The 16,048-nt window shown below is 29.3% G+C and overlaps 1 protein-coding gene across 1 annotated transcript; it reads right to left on the reverse strand.

Moving 5' to 3' along the window:
• Positions 1 to 8,202: 8,202 nt before the first annotated feature.
• On the reverse strand, positions 8,203 to 10,183 carry CKX2 (cytokinin oxidase/dehydrogenase-like 2). Its single transcript, NM_001257980.1, has 5 exons — positions 9,556 to 10,183; positions 9,336 to 9,463; positions 8,977 to 9,237; positions 8,619 to 8,881; positions 8,203 to 8,524 (listed from the first exon to the last, which is right to left on the reverse strand). The coding sequence occupies exons 1-5, from the start codon at positions 10,181 to 10,183 to the stop codon at positions 8,203 to 8,205; spliced, it is 1,602 nt and encodes a 533-aa protein (NP_001244909.1).
• Between the last annotated feature and the right edge of the window lie 5,865 nt (positions 10,184 to 16,048).

Here is a 16,048-nt window from a genome sequence, read left to right on the forward strand (position 1 = left end):
AGGAAGAAGATATATTTTAAAAAGAAAAAAATAATATATTTATTCGAAAAATACACTTTTGATCCGTTTAGTAACTATAGGTGCATTTTTGGATCAATTAATTGACTACGAGGGGCATTTTTAAATCAAAATATCGACGATAAGCATATTTTTGAGTCAAACTATAAGGAAAAGGCATTATGTCAATATAAGTTACTTCAAGATTATTGTTTTATCCACAATAGAAATAACTTATTTGTTCTAATTATTAATTATTCGATAAATTATCTCAAACTTTATAACACAAACGATTGAAGGGTACAAAAAATATACTATCTCCGTCCCTAATTACTTGTCTATTTTTCCTTTTATAGTTGTTTCTAATTACATGTCCATTTTGATAAATCAAGAAAGGATAATTTTCTTTTACTTATTATACTCACAATTAAATGACTAATTATTTTTAAAAATATAGAACTTTTCATCCACTTCATAATTAATAGGGGTAAAATGATAAACTCACTACGTCATTAATTATTTTCTTAATAGGTGTGTCAATTCAAAAGTAGAGAAGTAAAAAAAAACAGAAGGAGTATTTTAATATTATCTTTTTTTATTCATTAGGGTAATTTGATTCAGGAATAAAGTTTTGAAGAAATGATATACGTAGGATTATACTACTATTGAAATTAGTAATTGCTGAATTATTTAATAGTAGCAGCGTTTTATTGAATTAAAATTGGGATATGCTGAGTATAATCTATAATGTGTGTTTGATAATATATATTCTTGTCATCTATGATCAAATTTGAATCAGAGGCGGACCCACATGGTGTCCGCCCGTTACAAAATATATATATCTATGTAGAAATTAATTGGTATTTGTATAAAATTAACATAAAGCACCTAATGAATAAATGATTTAGTTGGTCCAATGGTTCTTGGATGGGTACTTAAGACTTTTTAGTGTTGTTGGTACCAAGGTTCGAATCTCATTGTTAACACATATTTTTTATATTTTCAATTTAGAGCACCCACAACCTTAAATTCCTAGATCCGCCACTGATTTGACTGTCTATATATGTATTATTTCTAACAACAAATCTAACATAATTATTTAACACTTTTTTTTATTTTCTTTTATCAGAAAAGGGTCAAAAATATTTTTTAAACTATTCGAAATAACTTAAATATATACTTGAACTATATTTCGGCTCATATATACCCTTCCCCTCAAACTATAGGGTAAAAAATACCTTCTCATTACCACGATCTATTAAAAACCACTTGGATGACATTTGGATACCACATGGAATGCCACCTAAGCCAATAGAGTTCCACTCATGCCACGTAGAAAATAAACTTATCCCTAATTTTCCTAATTTTCTCTATTTTCCTTAGAATTTAGAAACGATTTCACTGAAGAACATAGAACCCCTTTTCCTTAGAACTCATGTATTTTGTGAAATCGTTCTAAGGAAATGGAGAAATGAGGAAAAGGGGTTCTATGTTCTGCAGTTAAAACGTTTCTAAACTCTACGGAAAATGGAGAAAATTGGGGGAAATTAGGGGTCAGTTGACTAGTCTACGTGACATGAGTGGAACTTTAGTGGATCATGTAGCATGTCATGTGACATCCACATTGACCCTATAGTTTGACGGTATATTTGAGCCGAAATATACTTCAAGGATATATTTGAGTTAGTTCTGATAATTTAAGGATATATTTTACCTTTTTTCCGTTCTTTTATATATGCGTATGAAAAAAACATAAGATGCGGAAAAAAGTATACATTTTTATCTAAAAATCATTTAATACTAAATACTCTTGTGGAAAAAAAAAAGGCATAATGCAAATATGCTCTTTCACTTGAACTAAACTCATATTTATACTCTTCAACTTTAAATGTGCACAATAGACACTTAAATTTGTATAAAAATGAACAATCAATACACACGTCCTACGTGACATCTAACATAGAAATTTGCATCCTGCGCGGTATCCTACATGCATTATGCCATGCAGAATTCATGTGCCTACTTACTCAGCTTTATACGTGTTTAATTGTCTATTTGAGCACATCCAAAATTGAAAGATGTAAAATATGAAACAAGGCCAATTTAATGAGTATATTTATGTATTTATACCGAAAAAATCAATAGGTGTTAGTTTTCTTAGTTAAATGGGGTGATCTAAATAGGGCACCCATGACATGTTTACTAGTAGAACCAATTGGTAATGGACCTAATATTGGAGTATTTTGGGCTTTCTCTTCAATTATAACAAGTTGCACCACCAAAAGTGGGTTAAGCCCAAGAAACTTCTAGTTGGTCATAACATCATGAATGCCAATTATCTTTGGTTCACTCAAATTCCTTTGAGCTTTTTGTGTCCCATATTATTGGTGTCATTATATGTCAAATTACCCAATCTGAAACAAAAAAAAGGGGTATGATTTCTCAACAACACCATAAAAAATACATTCGAGAAATTTAAAATAACGATGACTGGCATACACCATATCTTTGTTTTTTTCCTGCTCATCGGCACAAAGGCGAATCTAGAATTTCTAAAGTATAAGCGCCTCACTCAAAAGACTTAGACATTATATCAACGGCACAAAGGAGAATTTAGAATTTCTAAAGTATAAGCACCCATTCAAAAGACTTAGACATTATATCAAGTGTATCATTAAATTCTTTTGTAGCATGATGCCAACCAATAATATTAGATCAATTATAGAAAAATATGTAAATTAATTGACAAAGAGATCATAGATTCATGTGCCCCACAATTTCAGAACAAATTCACCCCTAGGCACCCTGATATAATGACATTGTATATCAAGTGTATCATTCAATTTCTTTGTTGCATGATGCAACAAATAATATTAGATCAATTTTAAAAACATATGTAAATAAAACACTTAAATTGATGAAGAGATCATAGATTCACATGCTCCAAAATTTTTATAGCAAATTCACTCGAAAGCACCCCCGATATACATGGCACGGGGTTCATTCAAATTACTATTTCATATTCGAAACATAAATTTATAGGTAAAAATTAATTAAAATACCAACTAGTATTAGATATGAATCCATAATAATTAGAAGTATAACAATTCAATGCTACGAATTGTTTTTGCGCCAATGAACAAGAAAAAAATAATTCTTTAACCTTGGATTTGTCATTATTATTAATAATAATTTGACTGATCCCACTAAATTTAAATTATGAATTCGTTTTTATTGCTATCCTAATTTTTGTTTGAAAATATTCCTCAAGTAGAAAAAATCACCCTACGACTTAAAATAAATTTTATTTCAAACACCCGTTGTCACTCCAGAAGCATTAATTATCTTATTTTATACATAGAAATATTTTTTCTATACATATATTTCAATATAATGTTTCGACGAAAAAGTTTAGCTAAACATTCTTTTATCATATTATGCATAATATATAATTTTCCAATGAAGAAGTTTAACAAATTAAAACTTTTTTTATTACATTTGTTAGGATCAAGCGGTCAAGGTAGGATGTTGGCGTTATCCAACACATACCTCAAGCAAGTTGCTCTAGCGAATCGAACTCACGACCTTGACTTTGATAAACTTGTTAGGATCAAGCGCTTACCAACATATCAAAAGTTATAGCTAATCGCAAAGACGTAATTTATGAAAAAATAATGCGGTTAAGCAAATTTATACTACTTAATTACTCATCATAGCTACAATTTGCTATAATTACCATCACGACTAACATTATACATTAATTACGTGGGCTGACTTCGTGTTTGTCTAATTAACCGCATTTGTATATTTATAATTAGCCACATTTGTATAATTCACAGCTCACAATTCTTTATTGAGCAACTTTCACATATAGCAGACACAAAAATTATATTTGTACACTATAACTATAGTTTGCATAATTGCACTCCATAACAAACTTTGCTATGCTATTTTCGCTACATATATACAAAAGGCAGTGGCTATTTCTCTATACATATATACAAAAGAAACAATTGTATAATTCGCTGGCTCCTCTTCAGATTTATATAATTTCGCTGGCATACCATTTGTATAGAGTGCTATAAATTGTTGACATCCTTCAATTCAATTTTATGTGTTTGTATATCTGTATAAAATTTGAATTTGTATACAGTTGAATCGAAATAAAACGTTTATACATCAAATATCGGTATCTCTCTAGCTTTATACAAATATAAATTATACGTTGTATTTTTTATAATTTGTGTTTGTGTAAAGAGACAAAGAGAGAAAAACAAAAGAAGACTGGGTAGGAAAATATTTGTATTGTATAATTATAAGTATATAGGACAAAGATATATGTATTTGCATGTATATATACAATTTTCTCTTGCTTTATACAAACAGGAATACAATTTATACATTTATATTTGTATAAAACGAGATAGGCGAGGGGGGATATCGAATGAGAGAGGGAAAGCGTGGCGAGCAAGAGTTTAAGGGAGAGAGGCAACTGACAACATCTTTGCTACGGGCACAATTAAATCAAACCTAGTTATAACATTTAATTTGAATTAATAGTTTGCCATTATATACAATTTTCCCTTTATTTGATTTGTATTTGTATATGGCGATGATTTCTTTGGGTTTTTTCAAATTTATCATCATATACCTTCAATCTGTTTTGTGTAGAACTTTTTAAAGTTTGTATAAACGTGTACTTTTTGGATTTTGTATCATATAATTTATATAATGTAATTTGTATAATATATTTTGTGTAATTATTTAAAGTCCATATGTTTATGTTTGTATCAATTCATTATTTCGAGTTTTTTTTATATTTGTATAATTCCATACTTTATATTACCCAATTATACAAAACCATATGAATCATACAATAAGATGTGAATTATACAAATTATTGTCCTCCCTCGCTCGCCTCTCTCCCCCCTTTCCCAATCTCTCTTGCCAGAATGTACAAATATGTATGTATAATATATAACTATCTAACCAATATACCAATATATATATGTAATCTCTCTCCCACTCTGCGTCCTCTCTTGCTCGCCTCTCTCCTCCCTCTTCCAGTCTCGCTCACCACTCTCCTCCCTATAACCTATAGCTACAAATCGTAATTAACAAACTACAGAGTGTAATTATGGTTTTTTTGAGTGGCTAAATATGCAAAAATTTCTCTTTTAATTCTTAACTAAGTCCATTAAACAAACGTCATGTTTGATCATGAGTCTCATTCATGCTACTCTATCCCCTCATGGGCCTTGTTATATGCAGAATATTGGTGTTACCCAATACATTACATTTATGTAGCTCCACCCTGATCATTAGGAGTAGTTGGAACTTGGTTGTCATAAGCGACGAATCTAGTGTAAACATTACACTATAAGAATTATTTTTTAGTGTATATATACAAATTTTAAATCTCATCAAGATAAGATTAAAAGTTAATTTAATGATTTCGAAGCTATAAAATTTAAGTTAAAATTCTATATTTTCAAACTCTCTCTTAATAAAAATCTTAAATGTGCCACGTATAACGATTGGAATCTCGACCAGATGTAATAGTCATTTTTGTGATAATGGTGTTCGTTCATATATATATGATATATATATATATATATATTCCTTATTCATGTATTTTCCTTTTATGGTTTAAAGTTGTACTCTTTTTTCAAACTTGTTCACATGCATTTCAATGCCTACCTTTCATGCCACCGCCCAATTCATGCAAAGATCCTATCTTCTCATTTTGACCGACCCTTCACATTATCAACCAACAAATACTAAGGAATATATATTTGGTATATGAGAAAAAAACATTTTTCCGTGTTTGGTTGAAAAGAATATTTTCATAAATAATTTTTTTTAAAAAAATTGTATTTTTAATGGAAGCAGAGAAAACAAGTTTGATAGGTGATTTTTAAGCTTATCGTCTCCTCTCTATCCATTAACGTCCCCCTAGCCACCCCCACTCCTCACCCCATTGCACGCTCATAATATTTCGTTAGCTTACATACATTACTAAACATTCATTATTCTCCCATGGAAACTTTTTATTGAAACTTTTTAGGGGTTATATTCCTATAGATATATATATTTTAATTGAATGTGTGACAAAAACCAAAGAAAAAAATAGTAATATATAGTGTTTTCATACGGAAAAATAAGAAAGTTGTTTCTCAGTATTTCAGTGAGAATTTATGTTTCATCATGCATTTTTTCAGTGCATTGAAAAATCATGTTTTATAGCATAAATTTTTCATTAATCATACCGGATGGAAAATCTATGTTTCTAATAGTGATATAAATGCACTTGAGATGCTTCGTTTTTACTTATTTATCGAAACACTAAAACTAAGTAAAAAATTCACTTATTTTTTAGATAAAAGATTTTCTATTGTACCAAACACATCCTTAAATGTCAATTCCAAACAAGTTAGAATTTAGTAATATGGTCGTTTTTAGTCTTATCTAATAACATTGGTATTCAGAGTTCATTTTTATAACCATTGAATTTGTTCAATCAGGTTCATCATTATATACTAGTCAACACTGTTTTATGAGTGGCGCCCAATTTACGAATATCTGATTTTATTGTTATTTAACAAAGTATGGAATATTTCATCTGCTTATCATCATTGCATATACGGATTGTCATGTTAGATAATCAGTATCGTGGAAGCAAATGGGTGGACTTGATCGGATTGAAAATATATTGAGATCCTCAGGTGATAGAAGAACGGAGCGTTCGTAAAAAAGGATTCATATGGTCGGTCTCAACTTCTTAAAATCAAGTTTATATATATATAGTCAAAAAGGTTCATTATTTTTTATGTTTGTACCATACGCGTAAGGGAATCCAATTGAACCCCCTTATCAAGAACTAGCAATGCCTTATTAATGAGGATTGATATGATCGAGTGAGTATCTAGGCTTGTTTGATATTGAGGCATTGTTGTTATCGTTATTATAAATCAAACTCTGGCTTCATTGACCCTAAGAATTTTTGCTATACTTGAGTATTATACAACAAATGATTCTGATCTTTTTCTAGAAGATTATTATAACTAATTTTTGAAAAATCAGTTAGCTTTGGTGGTTCTGATCAGAACAAGTCTTTATGCTTTATAACCATTCCTTTTTGATTGAACAAGGGAATATTATTACTGTTCATAAATAGAACCTTGCATTATGAATATAAATGTCAACATGTTTACAACGCACTCGAAGTTTTGTTTGGATATGTAATTGAATTTTTAAGTTGTATTGTTTGCTCATAAAAAATTCATAAGATAGTGAAAATTATCAAATTCATAGTATTTATCGATCGAACTTTAGTTCAATAAAAAAGTAAAACTGAACAAGATCTGTAGCATAGAGCTCTTACTTTTTATTGAAAAGTCATGTTCATCAATAATAGTTTACAGGTTGTATAACTAAAAGTGACAAAAAAAGAACTAAAAAGTAAATAATAGTCGCAAAAAAGTTTATGGCTCTTTTGGGACAATAATATCATAGACTTGTGATTTTCTTCTCTTGCTTTCTTGTGATCAGAAGCAAGAAAGCAAGAACAAATTAACTAAAAATCAAGAACAAAAAATGATGTTAATTATGATTTTATTGCTCTGCAATATATAGTAATATAGATATAATAATTCGAACCCTTTCAGCCAAATTCTTCTTATTAACTAATCGTTGTTTCATCTCGTGATTGTGCTTCTCAAGTTATTGTTGTATATGATGAAATCATGTAGGTTAAAGTCCTGTTTTAATGAAATGACTGTCACAGAGTTAAGCACTGTGATGTGTTATCGTTCTAATGAATGCTTGATTTTCGCGGTTATTATTGAATTGTCTTCTTGATTTTGCTGCATAAGTAACATTCTTATAGTATCAGAAAAATCAAAACAGGAGATACAATACCATGAGTATTAATGAAAGAATTCATACATTTGTGTCAATATTTTTCTCCTATTGCATCTTGATACATTACTTTCTTTTTGCCTAATAGTGCTACTGAATCTAGCTAGCCTTCTCTTAAACTTACATGTGCAGAAAAGGCATAAGAAGTAGTATATGAAGTTAATAGCTATTATTCACATTTTACATTGGCTACAACAAAGTAGAATTCATTTTCTATTCGATCGTGCTTCATATTTACCTAACGTAGAATTAGTTGTTGCTATCAGTTTCAAATAACAACATTTGTTATGAAACTGATATTGCTTTTTGGAAGATATTCTGTCCAGGAGCAAGCATGGCTAAAGGGTCATAAACAGACTTCCTCTGTACAAAAACATCCCATTTTGGACCAAAGTGTTTCCTCCATTGTTCCTGTGTTGTGTAATGAGGCAAATATTGCTTCACTCCAAGGTGTGACACCTCACAGAAGTCTAAAATTCTTTTGTTCTGAGTTAAAACATGTTGTAAACTGTCCGTTCCGCTAGATGAAGGATTTGCATGGGATAAAAAGGCTACAAGATAGATAATATCTTCATCTGGACAAACAAATGAAGTCCTGTTATCCACCCTGAAAAAAATTTAAAAATAAAAAAAGTAAACATGTCAATTCATTGTACAAGAAGTAGTAGATTTTTTATGTACACGCGGAACGTTAAAATTACTTTGATTTATGAATTGGATAGACAAGAACAGGTCCATTGTTTGTATCACTTAGTATGTTGCCAAAAACTTCATTAGCAAAGTGTTGTATTTTGCTTTTAGGGACTAGAAGATTGAGCCATGGATGTGGAAGATCCCAAAGTCCTTTCGATCGAAGTATTAGCTCTGATGCATGAACTCTGTCTAAAAAATCTATGTATGGAACTTCTGACATGAAAAGTGTTGATGGAATATAACTTAGTTGGGATAATAAGTCTTCAATTTCCTGTGTAAAAACAACAACCAGCATTTTATATGTGAGAGTTGTTTCGTATAAAAAAAAAAAATCAGCCCTGTTTCAAGTATATGAACATGTCTTACCTGATTTACTGTATCGAAATTTTCGGGGTATAAATTTTTGGTTAGTTCAAGGCAATAGAGTGTTCTTCCATCTGATACAAAGTGGCTTGCTTGAACAGGATCTTGAGGGTCAAAAGATGTTCTCCAGTTATTCAGTAAACCTGTTTTGTTCTTAATCACAAGTCCTTCTATGTAATCGAATGTTTTCAATGCAGATATCAAACGCTCTTGATCTCTAGCAAATGCGGAGAAATCAGAGTACAACACTCTTATCCATTTCACCTGTTGAAAAAAACGAAACAACAACATGTTCAATAATAATAATAATAAAACTCGAAAAAACACAATAGCTTCAAACTCTTATGATATTTATAGTTTACCATTTTCGGGGCTCTTTCGAGTGAGATTCTTGCTTTAGTTATTATGCCAAACTGACCAAGTCCTCCAAGAACAGCATGAAAGAGGTCAGCATTCTGTTCTTGTGAACAAATTAGTACTTCTCCTTTTCCTGCAATGAATCCAATATTCATCATCTGTCGAATTAGGTCACGTGCTGAAATTTCGATATTTTGTTGAAAATCAATTTAGTTTTAGCAAAACCTGTTACAACTTCCAGCTGGTGGACATTACTGATTTGAGGGCCGTGACGAAATGCCTGTCCACTGATGCCAGCATTAGACAGAGTACCTCCAACAGTAAGATGTAGATAATCAGTCCAGGATTTAGGTGCTAATCCATATCTCAATGTCTCATGCAATATGTTTATCCACAATTCACCAGCTGAGACATCAACATAAGGGAATTTCACTCCATTGTAGTAAACTTGCATTTCTTGATCCTGCTGCAATGATTCCATATTGATTATAACTCCTCCGCGCGTTTGGGCCTGGCCTTGAAGAGAATGACCGTGGCCTCTTGCTGCCACGGTCAGTTCTGAGGCCGGGCCCATTTGCCAGACATGTGTTACTATCTCTGAAATGTCAGTAACAGATTTCGGGTGTACTACTGCTAAAGGATGTGAGTGAATTTGATTCCCGAAATCTCGGGATGCAAATTCATTGTTTTCAAAAGTTATATAGCCTTGTAAATGAAGAGCCTTCAATGAAGACAAGACACTAGAGAAACAAACTTCTGGCTTCATAACTATACATATTAGTACCAAAATTGTAAAGCTTCTTACCAACAAAACGTTCGTTTTTCGAGTTAATACTAAGCTTTGGCATGTCATCTTTTCAATTAAAAAAAAAAAAATGGAAGAAAAGATTTTTTTTTTTTGTGTGTGTGTGTGAAGAATGAAGAATTGAGGAGGAAATTTAAAGATTATATGAGTGGTAGAGTCAACTTATATTGAGTGGTAAAGAAACCGTATGAAGACTGACTACTTTTAAGTGGAAGAATTTGAAGGATTTTTTCTTTTTAGTTCCCTTTTGTTTGGGTATCTTTAGTTTAGTAGTGTTAATAAATATAATATAAGACTATAGTCTATATATAATTAAAAAAAAATAAAAAAGCCAGCCAGCCATCACATATATATGACAAGTTGAATAGAAAAAGTCATAAGAAAAAAGAAAGATTTCCTCAATCTTTGAACTTTTCTTAACAGTTGCTTTTTTCATCAAACATATTATTTTAGCATTTATGATTAAGGATAAGTTTTTCCATGTATGGGGTTAATACCTTTGGTTACTTACTAGTGGCATACCCGTTTGTTGTTGAAAGGCAAACATTGCGTATCCCTATTTAGATTGAATGAAAAGGACACTGCACAAGGTATGGATGGCATCTAATGTGTCCTCAAACAACGGCCGAGCCAGACTTTTCATGTTCGAAATATAATAAAAAGTAAAAACACATTGGAAGGCTAAATTAAATATATATGCGCTACAGTAAATAGTGTATCTTCCATATATAGCTAACTTAATTATAGGAGTAGATTCTTGATTGATTTTCTTGATTTAGTTTGCTTAGTTGATGTTGTAAATCTTTGTTTTTCAACAATAATATATTTATTTATATAAATATATTGTCTTCACGTATAGATAGTGTAATTTTTTATCGAATACTTGATCCTTTCTAGTTCCGTCCCTGGTCCACAAAGATACGTTTAAGTTTCAAGAAAATGCATGTTTTTTTGTATATCAAAGAGGGAAAAAAAAGTTAAGTATGACTTGTTTTTTTAGTGTTTGGGACCTATTAAAAGGGGGGCCTACTAGTCATGTGCTATAAAGAAAACACAAAAAAGAAATGTTCTTTTTGCTGCAAATAAATATAGTATTTGATGCCTAAGTACCCAACAAATGGACAAACAAAGAATCATTTCATTCGATTTGTGTTCGTAGATTTGCCCCAAAAAAAGTAAAATAAAATTTTGTACTAGATAAAATCAATTTGTTTATGCTGATCTTTTATACTTTTTTAAATGGATAACTTGGATTAATTTTTCTTTTTAAATCTTTGGATCCTTTTTTACAGGCCAGAGAATCAAAATGAGATAATTGCAATAAAAATATGGATTCTTTTGTTACCTTTAAAAACGTTACATTTATTGCTTTTATGAACTGAGTCCAGCAGCAGGGTTAGATTCAGAGATATGGTTTCTTATATTTGTGGGATTATTTTGTCTTTGCATTGTAGGCCAATGAAATGTATGGAACATCCGTGAAGCTATCATCATTTCAATCTTGAATATAATATGTTATTATGTATATAAATTTGGAAACCCAACTAGATATATTCACTTTTTATGTGTTTAACCTTCGTAGGCAAAAGTTATCTCATATTCATGCTAGTGAAATATAAGAAAACAAATGAAATCATATCATTGAATCATTTAACTACCACGGATTAGGATAATTGGGATAATGATAAGAAGGATCAAAGTGATTTTAAGATAATATTTTGATTGATGCTATAAAATATTCATATAGAAAAAAAAAAGAATTGAATTCGATATAAACATCAAATCATATTAATTTGTTATAATTTGGTGATAAATTATAAAAATACACAACAATTGGATAGTTAGAGATAATAATTTCTTTCTTAAAATTCTAAAAATGGAGTTAAGTCCTAAGGTTTGGAGTAAGGGGGTAGACCATAACGAAGACACATGTTAGTGTCTCACATCACTTATTGTGTGTATGAGGTATATAATATAAGTACTTTTTAATGCTCGAGCTTATAAAATTAAATGAAAAATTGATACATACTTTTTTTTGATAATTTGATTGTGTAAAAAGAAAAATATATACTTGAATATATATGTAACTTAAACTCTAATTTAATCAGATTGTTCCATAGTTTAGCTTCATTATCGAGTAGAATTATATCTTAATTTCTTATTTTGCGATGAAAATAAAAAATGGCTCGAAAATTTCATTCAAAAATTTATTCTAATTAATCTTTCGCCAACAAAACATCGCAAGTTTGGAAAATGTTAATTACATCAATTACAGTTTCTACCTACCATATATAGTTATTGAGTCAATCAGCGTTGGATCCACAATATAGTGTCACGTAGGACGAAAAAGGAAAAAAATTATTAATAAAATAAGTTTAAGGGCTAATATAACCTTAGTATAATATAAGTGTGTCTCTGGGATTTTGGAGTAGATTTTGAAGTGAGTACTTATGCATTATCTCATTTCATAATATTAATTAATATAAGATCTTTTTTATTTGTATTTACTATATGTGTAATACTTACCATGTTTAATATTTTACAATATAATTTTCTTATAACCTTATAAGGAGATAATCTTCTTTATTCTAAAGTAATATAAATAGGGATTTAGGCTAGCTCATATCATCAAAATTGCTAATTGCTTTTCACTACTTTTTTCAATTAGTTACCAACCCAGTTAATTTTTTTTATGTGGGACTACTAAAGTTTTTTTTTTTAAAAAAAACACCAAAATGATTCATATTTGTAATAGAATAAAAAGCATGTTAACCTAAAAAGAAACCTCATCAATGTAGATCTCCATAAATCCAGTTTGCATATTATAATAATTTTTTAAAAAGAGCATAGTATTGTTACTATATTCCAAAATAGATTGCACTCAATTTATTGAGATTATGAGAATAGTAAGATCTCTATGAATTAAGTGTGAGATGGAAGAGAATTGTAGCTAGTAAATAAATAACCTAATCCTATCAATAATTATAATTAGTAGAATAAACCTAATCCTTAGTGCAATATTTGCTTTCTAGAAGAACAAAACCGACCATTAATAAAGAAATAATAAAGATGTTAAAAAGGAATTTAAAGGAGAATGTTTAATTACATTAGAGCAATCTTTATCACACGTATTGCTCGAGTCCCACCCGTGGTGATTTGTTTTGAGCATAGAAATAATTAATCTTAATTAGCATAAACAGAGAAACTAAACATAGCAAAAACAATGGGCTACCAACAATTCGAGGAGGAAACAAATTGTCTATTTGTTATATTCAGGATGAAGACATGCAATATCGTTTTCTTAGAGCTATTATTGAAGATTGTATGCAGGATAAGGGGATTGCATTCGGTTTTTTGGTTTGGTTTGGTTTTATACTATTCGGTTTAGATTTTCTATTTTCAGTTTTGAAGAAGTGTAATCCAATCGAAATCAAAATAAATTTCGTTTGATTTTTCTTTTTTTGATTTTGTATGTCAATAATTAGAAACATAACAAAGTTATATTCGCAATTTTTAAAAGATTATATATATATTTATAATTCGATTTTTCAATTTTTCAATTTTCCTTTTTCTAAATGTGAAACCAAAACAAAAAATAAAACAAAGTAAATTATAAAATTAAAATCAAATAAAAAATCCGAGTTAATTTGATTTGATTTTTTGATTCAATCGAAGTAGTACACACCAATATATATTTTTATTATAAATATACATTTAGAGAAAGGCGAACCAATATGCCAACTTCTAGCAAAGAAGGGCACAATCATGAAGATTATAAATCTAACAAAGTGCGCTTAAAAATATGGAGTTTTTTATTTTATTTTATAATATACACTTAAACCACATTGTTTTTGAAGATTATAAACTTTTAAATTAGTCTGTTTTGTTATATCCAAAAGAATTAATTAATACATGTTACAAGAATAAATAAATGGTCGATATAAATAATAAAAGAAATTATGACATGAATTATATGATTTATATGACATTATTATTGTAAGACCGTGAGTATACAAGGGTACACTTGATAAGTCTTTCAACGTTAAAAGACAGTCGTTTACATGAAAAAAGAAAAGAAAAAAAAAGAGTTAAATGTGGGATGTGTTGATAGAATATAAATTTAAGCTAGCAAAAAATATTTTAGAGTAGTAGAATGCTATATTTTTTGTTATTGTTAAAAAAATTTCTATTATCTATAGTGAGAAGAATGTTGTGATGTTATGTAAAAATATAATTACGTGAAAAAAACACTTACTTTTTATAGTGATTTACATGTAGTTTTTGAGGTACAGAGGTTGAAACACTTTGATCTAATATTTAGGTATATATTGTATAATTTTTAAATAAAACTAGTGTATTTAAATACCACACAGAAAATATATACTACAAATAAACATAGCTAATAATTTAAAAAAATTAAAATGAAACAAAAGGGATGTATACAAAATTCATCCGCACTAGAAAAATTTCGTTGCACAGAATTAATCATAAGGTTTATTTTTAATTTTTTTTATGTATATACTATTAACTCATATTAAGTACACTATAAATTTAACTATAAATAATTTAACAAGTTTGAAAAATAATAAAAATAATTTTCTATTAATTTGTTAAAATGAGAAAAATAAAAGCAATTTGTGGAAGTTATAAAAATGAACATGATCTAAGTCACGAGTCACGACATATAGGTACATTTCGAGACATATTTAAGCAATTTAGTGGGTTATTTTTATATAATTTAATTCTAAATAGAAATACAATAATCATATATATCGTAAGATAATAAAATTTATTATATTACATCAAATTACAATATATCACAATATATCTCTGCATCGCATCAAATCATCGATTGTCACAAGATTCCATCAAATCACAAATATAGTTACATTGCATCAAAATATTTAATAAACCTACCAACTTCTTCAAACTATGAAATATCTTTACATTATATCAAACCACCTAATGCCATTAAATTCAAACATCTAATTTTCTTTTTTTAAGGTGATTACGATTTGAAAGAATACAAATTTTTTATAATTTTTAATTCTTGCATGTTCAAACAAATATAATTTAAATTTAAGATCTCACATTTTAATTTTATTTTTAGGACAAGGTATAAGTAATTATAACATTGCTTAGCCTATTTTGTTGGTCGATAGATTCTATATAACCAGAAGAGATATCTCGAAAATTCGATTAAGATGTACCCTTTTATGTGCTAGAAATACGCTACTAACTAACAACATCTCAATCACGAAGAAATTAAGAGAGAGAAATTAGAGAAAGAACAAAATTATATCCGCATCAACTATTGTCAATAAAATATTATTGTTTCTTTATTTTTTTGTGTCACTTTAAAATTTGTTTTAAACTAGACGGGAATGTTTAGTTATAGGGGAATGACACCTAGGGTTTCCACATAAGTGTGATGATGATGTTGGCATTGGTGAATTTAAAGGAATGATAGCTCAAGTAGTAGGCAATCCACCACTAAGCCGGCCGTGTTTTGTTCAATAGCCACGTTAGGACCCTTAAACATACCCCCTATTACTTGCTCATCATCACAATATTTAAAGATATGATTGTCCAACCCTTGTTGCTATGACACCAATATCATTTTTTTAACATTTCTCAAAACCTATGTGATTACAACTAATCAAGCTTTTCTTATCATGTTCCCCTTAGCCCCACTTTTTTTTCATTCCACTTTAATCAATGTTTCCTTTGTCTTCCTTCTATCTAATTTTATCAACATATATTCTCCCAAATGGTCATTGCCTTCTCGTTTATTTTCGTTTTGTAATCATGCTAATTATTTTAATTGACGTATAGTCTCAAATTCAATTACGATAACAAAAGACATGACGTTCTACTTGTAATAGAATTTGAACTGATTATAAAGTATTCAGA

Source organism: Solanum lycopersicum, chromosome 1 (assembly GCF_036512215.1).
Source record: "Solanum lycopersicum chromosome 1, SLM_r2.1".
NCBI lineage: Eukaryota > Viridiplantae > Streptophyta > Magnoliopsida > Solanales > Solanaceae > Solanum > Solanum lycopersicum.

What these genes read in the sequence shown, in the direction of transcription:
- CKX2 (NM_001257980.1), bottom strand. Translation starts at nt 10,183, where the DNA reads ATGACATGCCAAAGCTTAGTATTAACTCGAAAAACGAACGTTTTGTTG. An exon ending in TCGAAAGAGCCCCGAAAATG is followed by an intron (nt 9,238 to 9,335) that starts GTAAACTATAAA and finishes TTTTTTCAACAG; the next exon opens with GTGAAATGGATAAGAGTGTT. An exon ending in TATCCAATTCATAAATCAAA is followed by an intron (nt 8,525 to 8,618) that starts GTAATTTTAACG and finishes AATTTTTTTCAG; the next exon opens with GGTGGATAACAGGACTTCAT.